The sequence below is a fragment of the Paroedura picta genome, chromosome 2 (assembly GCF_049243985.1).
Source record: "Paroedura picta isolate Pp20150507F chromosome 2, Ppicta_v3.0, whole genome shotgun sequence".
In the NCBI taxonomy this organism is placed as follows: domain Eukaryota; kingdom Metazoa; phylum Chordata; class Lepidosauria; order Squamata; family Gekkonidae; genus Paroedura; species Paroedura picta.
This window is the reverse complement of record NC_135370.1, coordinates 86,856,711-86,866,448: the sequence shown is the minus strand read 5'-3', so window position 1 is coordinate 86,866,448 and position 9,738 is coordinate 86,856,711. Positions and strand designations below refer to the sequence as shown.

General features: G+C 49.3%; 1 protein-coding gene across 1 annotated transcript; it reads right to left on the bottom strand.

The window, feature by feature from the left end:
- Positions 1 to 580: 580 nt before the first annotated feature.
- LOC143828925 (uncharacterized) lies at positions 581 to 4,964 on the bottom strand. Its single transcript, XM_077319083.1, has 5 exons — positions 2,999 to 4,964; positions 2,413 to 2,496; positions 2,152 to 2,235; positions 1,472 to 1,856; positions 581 to 587 (listed from the first exon to the last, which is right to left on the bottom strand). Exons 1-5 carry the CDS (start codon positions 3,618 to 3,620, stop codon positions 581 to 583), a joined length of 1,182 nt encoding a protein of 393 aa, XP_077175198.1. The 5' UTR covers positions 3,621 to 4,964.
- Positions 4,965 to 9,738: the final 4,774 nt, after the last annotated feature.

The window sequence follows — 9,738 nt, the reverse complement described above, 5'->3', positions numbered from 1 at the left end:
GGTCTTCCACGACCAGATGGTGAAAATATGGGAGAAGGCTGGGAAGCCCCCCCTGGAAATGAGGAGGCATATGGGTAAGTGCTGCCCTCGTTGTGTTTTGCCCTTAAACATGCATGGCATGACTAGCTGCCTCTTTCCCCTACTGTTCCCAATGCAATTCGAGAAAGTACTTAGATGCTGTCAACCCCCTCTGACTTAGCCCGCCAGTACTGTGTAGAACCACTTTGGTTATGCACTTTGACTCTAACTGTGGTGTGTCTACCAGCTGTGTTTCATCTCTGGTTTGTGTGCTTTTAATTATGATTTCTCTTTTTCTTTGCCCAGCCACACAATCACCATCCAAGATGGCAAAAGCACCTGAGCTTGAGGAGGGGGAGGAAGAGGGACCTTCCACCTCGGGACAGGCTGCAGGTGAGAGTTTTATGTCTGTGCGGGAGACCCATGTGTGTGTTCCCCCATGGAGCAATATGGGAGCCTGCTGTGATGCCTCCATTTTAAGTGCTATTAAATTCTTTGTTTGATTTCTATAGCAGAAACTATGGAGGCAAGGCTGCGTGCAATGGAGGCCAGGGTGGCTGCCTTAGAGGCTGAAGTGGCAGACCTCAAAGGGGAGTTACAGCAGCAAAGGCAGCAGAGGGAGGCGGAAGAACGTAGGTTATGTTCCCCACTGCCCAACTCTTCTCACACTGTGGCTACGGCCACCAAAAAGTGTATGCATGTAAACTAAAAAAATTGGAAAATATGTCTGGCACTAATGTGTACTTTTTCTCCCTCCCCACACAGTTAAGAAGAAGGAGGACGAAGACCTCTTCCGCCGCAAAGTGCGGGGGACCATGGGACGGTTGTGCAGGAGAGTGAGGGAGCTGGAAGGGGCTGGGGAGGGGAGCGGTGGGACCTAAGTTTTGTTTACTTTTTGTGTTTTGGGGTGGGGGGTGTTGGGGGGGTTCCCAGTTACTTTGCCCATTTTTCTATCCCTGTTAAATATTTGAATTTGTTAAAAAAAAGTTGGCTTTCTTGGAGGGTGGGGGTGGTGGTGGTGGGGGTCCAAGTTACATTCCCTTGTTTTTTTCCCCTGTTAAACTGTTTCTGAAAATAAAATGTTGTTGTAAATTTCCTGAAAAAGACTCCAGTGTGACTCCTTACACTCGCACACCTTTCACCCCAAACTCCTAAGACACCTTTAACCTTTAAAACACCCTCCAACCTCCAACCCACACAACGGTGCCAGAATTGGCACAATCACTAGAGAGGGTACACAGAGACAGAGTCAAAAACATAAACTTTATTGAACAGAAAACAGCAAACACAGATAAACAGACAAAATGGCCCAAACTAGGAGGGGGAGAACTTGTCCGCGGGTTTCACAACTCTCTTCCCGAGAACAGTCCTCCTTCTCGTTTGGGTCGCGGCATTCTGAGAGGGGGTGGGTGGGGTGGGTGCTGGAGGTGGTGGGGGGGGGTGGGGTGGGTGCTGGAGGTAGTGGGGGGGGTGTGGGTTGGGGGGGGGGACGTTCACTGTAATCTGAGGAGGGGGGGCCGCCTCCATAACCGCGACCGCCCTCTCCATCAGCCTCCTTATCATTCGAACTTCCTCCACGCTTTCGCGTAGTGAGTTGTTCGAATCTCTAAGGATGGCACGGAATTTTTTGCCCTCCTGGGCCACGAGGGAGAGCATCGCCTGGTCTGCAGCAGCTGCACGCCTGGACTCCTCCTGGCAGTGCTCCAGGATCCTTTCTCCCACACTAGTGAGGACGGAGACGCGCCGCAGCCTGCCGCGTTCCCTGGCCAGCCTCTCCTCAGCCGGGAGAGCGCCCCTGGGTGGTGAGCCAGCTGGCTCGTCGTCTTCAGAAAGGACCTCTGTTGGCAAAAAAAGAGAAAAAGAACTGTTAGTAACAACGAGACAGTCAAAACCCACCCTGGTGCACATGGTGGCCTTTCTTGGTCACATATTGTTAAACCAAGACTCAGAACAATGCCAGGGGAGCACACGGTTATTGTTTGTTTGCCCATGGTGGCCTGTCTTGGTTACATGTTAAACCAAGACTCAGAACAATGCCAGGGGAGCACAAAAATGAAAAGGAAGCACACAGTTATTGCACACAGACATTGTCCTGCAGCCATGGCTCGAAAGGAACAGTTCATGCACGCTCACCATCTTGTATGTGTATCCGCCTGCGCAGGGCAGGAGGTCCAGCCACCCCACGCTCCTCCTCCTCCTGTGTCCCGGGTATGAAATCTGAAAAAAGGGAACAAAGAACATGATTAAGGACCAAAGTGTGGCAAAGCAAGCTTCAAACCCTAAAGCAGCAACGTTGAGGTACTATCTTCTGTCTCTTGGCAGTGCTGCTGCCCTGCACAAACAGAAAAGCACAAAGCAGTTAAACCCCCCCCCCTTATTGCAACTGATACTTACCAACATTTGTGGACGCCCCAGAATCACTGTCCTCTGCTACTGCTGCAGGGGACTCTAGGACCACCGTCCCAGGCATCTGTGTCTCTGTGGACAAGAGCAGAAAATAGTGAAAAAGGAGCAAGCATACAACCTGAACCACACAGCAAGCTCCCAAAGAAGTGGCTAGAGCACTGCAGAAGGCCTATGGCTGAGGCATGCAACAAAACTGTTTGGGTTGTTGTTTAAACACAACCGTTTTAAAAAGCCACCCAAAGCAATCCACAAACATCCAAGCATAGCATGCGTTGCAACGAACACAAGGCATACAATGGTGAAAAAGGAGCAAGCACACAACCTGAACCACACATCAAGGTCCCAAAGTAGTGGCTAGAGCGCTGCAGAAGGCCTATGGCTGAGGCATGCTGCAAAACTGTTTGGGTAGTTGTTTAAACACAACCGTTTTAAAAAGCCACCCAAAGCAATCCACAAACATCCTATCATATTATGCGTAGCAACGAACACACGAGAAAACGATCCCCAAACGTCAGAACACACATTTGCTCAATATAAAAACAATAAAATATAAAATAAAAAGAAAATTACTTACCGGAGGCAAGGGGCGTTTGCTCAGGAACCTCCTCCGGCTCCCCAGGAGCGATGGCCATCAGGTCCACCGTGACCAATTCCGCTGGTCGTTGCTGGACGGGGGGTGGAGGCCGAAAGCTGGACGAGGTTCCCTCGCCGGGATCCTCCTCAGCGGGTGGTTCCTCGACCGGGGCAGCCGGCTTCCGAACCACCTTAAGGCTCCTCCCGACGCGCTTCGGCCTGCCGGCTCCTTCCCCGTCTCCGTACAGCTGGCGCTGCTCCTCGAAGTAGGGGCAGGTAACCTTTTCGTTGCCGGAACCCTTATTATGGTTCACGGCATGCATGTACTCCGCCCTCATTGTTTTGGTCTTCGACCGGCATTCAAGGCCGGTCCTGTTGTGGCCCAGGGCACGCATCTTAATGGCCACTTGTTCGAAGACCTCCCTATTTCTGTGAGAGGACTGGAACGCGTCCTGGATTTTCTCCTCCGAGAAAATCGCGATCAGGTCCCTGATCTCCGCGTCCCTCCAAGTTGGGCCACGGCCGGTTGCAGGGACGGACGAGGCTTGAGAAGAGGATTCCATGTTGCTTTCGCTAGTAGCTGAGCAAAATGGTGGTGCGAGGTGCAGGGTGCAACGGATCATATACCTTCCCGCACACAAAGACAAAGGGACTAGCCGGCTCCTGATTGGTAGAGGGCAGTAGGGGACACGCGCATTGGCCACATTAGGTCACATGTCACGTTCAAAACTCCTCGCGCGGGAACAGGATCTGCTCCTAATGGCCAGATTAGCGCCTTTTGTTTGCCTTCTCGCATGCGCTGATTCGTCCACACGCGGGAAGAGCAGTTTGAACATGCAGCGGGAGCCATTTTAGTGAGATGTCCGCCATTACAAAAACGCATGCCGGTGTAAAACCGAGAGCAATTGCAGTGGTACGCGACAGTTCCCCAATAATATTCACCAACCAAAGCATAAATCAATGACATGTAACTGGCGAACGTTCCTTGGCACGCTCAGCGGACAGTTTTTTAAAATGAACGGCGGACGGCGACTCCGCTTGCCGGAGGTCTAGCCGCCGATGGAAGGGGTTGTCCGCACCCAAGCACAACCACGCACCCGGAACCACACAAAGACCCACTACACATAAACCGCCCCTCATGCTAGAATCATTTCTATTGAACCCCTGTAAGCTAAACTGGAGACTGCGAGCGGTGAACGTTCGTTGGCACGCTCAGCTGAAAGTTTTTTTAAAATGAACGGCGGACGGCGACTCCGCTTGCCGGAGGTCTAGCCGCCGATGGAAGGGGTTGTCCGCACCCAAGCACAACCACGCACCCGGAACCACACAAAGACCCACTACACATAAACCGCCCCTCTTGAAATCACCTCGAATCATATCTATTGAACCCCAGTAATCTAAACAGGAGCCTGCGAGCGGCGAACGTTCGTTGGCACGCTCAGAGGAAAGTTTTTAAAAATGATCCCCGTACGTTGACTCCGCTAGTACTGGCCTACGGTAGACGGGGTTTTAAGCTATGGGCAAATGTTTGGAACGTGACGGTGTGTGCCACTGTGCTTTTGGAAAACTATTGTGGTGTCCGGGCAGAATTTCAGAAAGTGATCTTGCTTGAAAGCCAGTCGCTGTCTCGTTGCCTCGTAGATCCCCGCTCGCTCGGAGAAAAAAGATGGCGGACAGTTCGCCGGAAGTTAGGAGGAAAGGCTCGGGAGGAGGGACTTTGAAGAAACCGCAACAATGGTAACGCACAAGTCTGTGGCGCTACTGTTGCAGATTGGTTGCAGGAGTGTATCGCTATCCGGAGGGTGAATCCAGTTTTCTGGATTCCCCTAGAAGCGCTACAACGAAGCGCTTTTTGCGGGTCGGTTGCAGGACTGTTGCAGATTGTGTACGACGTCGTGGGTTATGGCAAATTTGTAGCGTTTCCAATTGGCAACCATCCTGCTACTTTGAAGCCGTGCGAAATGGCCCTTAATGTAACCAACAGGACTTACAAACTGATGTAACCAACAGGACTTACAAACTTTCAATTAATTATATAGTGACTCCGAGATGGCCAGATTTAGTCTTTTCATAATACTTGGAGATTTTTCAGTAAGCCTTGAACTTTACCAAAACCAGTATTTCTCACATCTGATGTAACCACTCTCATTCAGCTGGAGAAGTAGATAATTTCCACTTTGGCATAAACCATTATTTTAGCAAGCTGAAAATTAATTATTGATATTTAAATAGTAATTTGGATATATTCTTTACATCTGAGAAGGGGGAAAAACCTAGTTCCAGTCAAATGAGCACAATATTTCTTGAATGGTTAAATAATTGGAGGGGGGAGGGGGGAGGGGGAATGTTGCATTTCTACCACATATGGGGAAATACTTCCCTTTGTCCACAACAGTGCCAATAATGTCCAGAGGCAGTTTTGCATTCCTCTCTGGAGATAAATTCTTTCAAGTGGCCATTTAAAACCCATTTTCTTTAAGCCAAACATACTGACAATGAAGCAGTTTTGGAATATAAACGTTCCCAAAATGTACTTTGAATTTCTTGATGGTAAAGAGATCTTTCTGTCACTTTTGGACATTAAATGTACAGCCCGTTCTACACATTTTTATTCATGTGGTACATCTGCAATACAGATAATAGTACATATAGGAAAAAGCAGTGTCCAGACACAACTCTTATCACATCATAAACCCAAGGTAATCCTTTTACATCCATTGACTTCATCTAGATACATTCCAAAGTTCATCTGGCAGACCCTAGGTATCTGTATTCAACCCTAGAAGATATATATTAAATAGTCACTGAGTAGGTACAGAGTGCATTCTTCTCAAGAGCAAGATCGTTTACAGAAACCCACAGAGCAACGAGGAATATTTTCCACTAAATCTCACTGCTGAGTTTTCTTAGGCATTGTGCATCTGTTCCCTCTTAATAAAACAGTAAGGGGGTTTGGGGTGGGCTGTATCCATGATCAAAGCTCCCGGATTGGCCCCTTGGCCATAGACTGACAAGCGGAGGGGCCAATCGGAAGGCGCAAAGCGCCTCACCAGGACAAACCAGAGTTCCAGGGCAATCTGGAGACATGGCTGCCAGTCTGCTCCTGACCACCGCATGGAGAGGAGGTCAGCAGGGCTGCCAAGGGGAATGAGAACAGAGGCTGTGCCAGCCCTTAATGCCCCAAGGCTGCCGGGGGTTAGACACAGTCAAGCCATGTGTCTTTCTTCTTTGCAACTCTCTGCAGACTTGAGGCTAGTGCATAGCGTTATTCTGCAGACGAAACTGGTTCTTTTGTCTCCTGTTTCATCTGCACAACAACCCTGTACAGTAGCCTCAAGTCTTTCAATTCAACAACAACCTGTGTGGGAGGCCTTAAATGTTTCTTCTCTACCACAACCCTGTCCAAAGTAGCCCTGGAGGGCTGATCTTTATACTCTGCAGGTGAGCTGTAATTCCATGAGCTCTCCAGGCCCCACCTGGAGGTTGGCTACCCCTGGGTTGGAAATATTCCTGGAGGTTTGGAAGTGGAACTTCAAAATTGGCCTCAGACTGACAAGTGGAAGGGCCAACTGGAAGGCGCAAAGCTCCTTCTGATTGGCCCCTCACCAGGACAGACCAAAATTCCATCCAGCCAGGGGCAATCTGGAGAAGTGGCTGCCAGTCTGCACCTGACCACCGCAGGAAGAGGAGGTCAGTAGGGCTGCCAAGGGGGGTGAGAATAGAGGCTTGGACAGGCTGCGCCAGCCCTTTTCACCCCAAGGCTGTCCTAACGGTCATGTCCAACTGTAAATTGCCTCAGAACCCTGACAGAGTGCTCCCCCTCCTCCCCCTCCCTTCAGGCCTGCTGCGATGGAGCCTCTGACAGCCCCTGACTGAGGGGAGGGAGGCCTTTCCAAGAGCAACGCAGGGGAGCCTGAGGGCACTCCTTTTGAGGGGGGGGGGGCTATCCCCTTCTGCCAAACAGTTGGCTGATAGGGAGGCCACAGAAAAGCCCCTTCTCACTTAAAATACTGCTCTGGCCGGGGGTTAGATACAGCCAAGCCATGTGTCTTTCTTCTTTGCAACTCTCTACAGATTTGAGGCCACTGCACAGCATTATTCTGCAGACAAAACTGGTTCTTTTGTCTCCTGTTTCATCTGCACAACAACCCTGTGCAGTAGGCCACAAGTCTTTCAATTCAACAACAACCTGTGTAGGAGGCCTTCAATGTTTCTTCTCTACCACAACCCTGTCCAAAGTAGCCCTTTCTGCCTGGAGGGCTGATCTTTATACTCTGCAGGTGAGCTGTAATTCCATGAGCTCTCCGGGCCCCACCTGGAGGTTGGCTACCTCTGTGTTGGAAATATTCCTGGAGGTTTGGAGGTGGGACTTCAAAATCGTACAAGGCCTCAGAGTCCAGCCTTCAAAGAAGCCATTTTTGTCTGCAGTTGGGAGGGAGTGGTGCAGGTGTGTCCCTCCTGGGCTATGGGCTATGGCCAGCCCTTACCAGCAATTGTTTGTATTCTGGGGCACAGACAGGCAGACCAGCATTAGTCCTGTGAGTCTGGAAAGTGCAGGAAGATCTAAATAAATATTTACAGCCTGAAACTGTAAATAGTGAACAAGTAAATGGCTGGAGATACATGGGAACTGATTTGACTTTTTCTAACCTTGGCCTGGCAAATAAAAAACCAGTATAAAAAAGCTGACTAAAGTCAAGACTGCTGTGCACAGAGAGTCTTCCTCTTAGGGTTGCCAGCTTCCCTGTGAGGCTCTCTACCCCACCTCCCTCATCAGGAGTCTGCTATGGGGAGAGGAAGGGAAGACGATTGGAAAATGCTTTGAGACACCTGAGGCCTGCTGGGTCATTGCGGCCCATTCTCAATTCTCTCAGACCTCTCACAGCCCCACATACCTCACAGGTTGACTATTGTGAGTAGACGAACACAAAAGGTGTTTGTAAACCGCTTTGAGACTCCTTTGGGTAGTAAACAACAGGGTACAGAAATCCGTTCTTCTTCTAAGGAGCAACCATGAAAGAAGCATGCAGGCACATAACATTTTATCAATAGTAAAAAAAATGGAAAAGAAGGAACTGGGTGGACACCCCGTGTGTATTAGGACAGAGGGGAATTTCAGTGTCTGTGGCCTAATTCTCACAAGAAGGGAAATTACGCAGAACTGGGGGGAATTGGTTGCGATGTAATCTTCCCCTAAGAAGAGTCTCCAGTCTGATTTTCCCTTCACATACTTTAAAACATGGCTCTGGAAAGCTCATCTGTAACCACTATGCCAAAATTCCCAAAGGTCAGTCCTCTCCCATATTCAATGAACAATCAACACCACAGGTTCTTGACACCCATATCTCCACACCCATGCCCTCATTTGCCACCATGCCACCACAACCTCCCACACAACACACACATTCAACCCCATGCCCTTACCGACTGGACAACTCCTTCCCTTCCTCTTTCCACTGCCAAGCTCTAGTGCCCGTTGTATTCTTTGATACAACGGGCTTTGCCCCTAGTCAAACTATAATCCTATAAGCACACCTAAGAACATCTGCAACCAGGTCCAGAAACCATAAAGGGGCCTCCAATTTACCTTTACAAGATAATTATTAAGACTATTTTCCATGATGGTGCAGGAAGGGGGGCTCTGCAGGCTGATATGGTCTAAGGATGCAGGACATATACAAGCTTGCCAAAGATCAGCAGCTTATGTGGCATACCGCCAGACTGATTCTGCCCTGGCAGATGCCTGCTTGTACTACAAATAAAGAAATAAAACATGCATTGAATTCAGTCTATGATAAATTTTTCTTGATCTCTTTAATAAAATATTCCATTTCATAGACATGTCGAGGGGAGAGATGAGTGTGTGACACATTATATTGCGAGCACCGTTGTCTGGATTCCAAGCTCTTTGTGTGTGACAACCCACTACTTACTTGTGAGGAATGGATGTGATATTTTAGCTTGCACAGACAAGGTGCCTGGCTGGAGTAAGCCACTGATAATACAGGGGAGGGGTAAAATGTGGATGTATTATTTTGTGTCACATTGCCTCATCTCAGAGACCTCAAGATCTCCAGAATGCTATGTTTCTGAATTATTTCAAAGACTAGTAAGCAAGCCCGCTGTAAAATAAATACAGTGGGTGCTAGGCATGGGAGCCCCAGGCAGTCGCGCGGAGCGCAGCTGCCGGGGGCTCCCTTGGCCGGCGGCCTGAAAGGAGCAACTGCAGTTGCTCCGGTGGGGACTCGGAGGGACCAATCGGCAGGCGCCTCGTGCCTTCCAATTGGTCCCTCCAGTAGTCTGTCCAGAGGAAGGGGCCAATCGGCACCCTTCCTCATCACGGACACATCCCGCCTCCCAAGCCCTTACCCTTTTATTTAGTCCGCAGCGCCTGTGGCGCCGCGGGCTGTGTTAAGGTAGCATTAGGCTAATTCATACATACTGCAGGTTAGCTTCATAGCTTTGGACATTCTTTCGCTGACTGGTCAAAGAGTTATATTATGACTTTGCAGTCATCTTGCTGGCATTCTGATTCATGCTGGTCAGATTCCTGCAGTGCATGGAACATGTGTTCTTCAACCTGAAATATTTTCTGGACAAAAGCTTTAGCACACTGTAGGTGATCCTGCTGCCTCTTGCTTTAAAAGCAAATTTTGAAGAAAGAAAATTGGTTGCTTGCTGAGGGATTCTTCTCAAAGGAACACATTTTGCATTTCTCCTGTAGGCTCTTCTAATCACAGT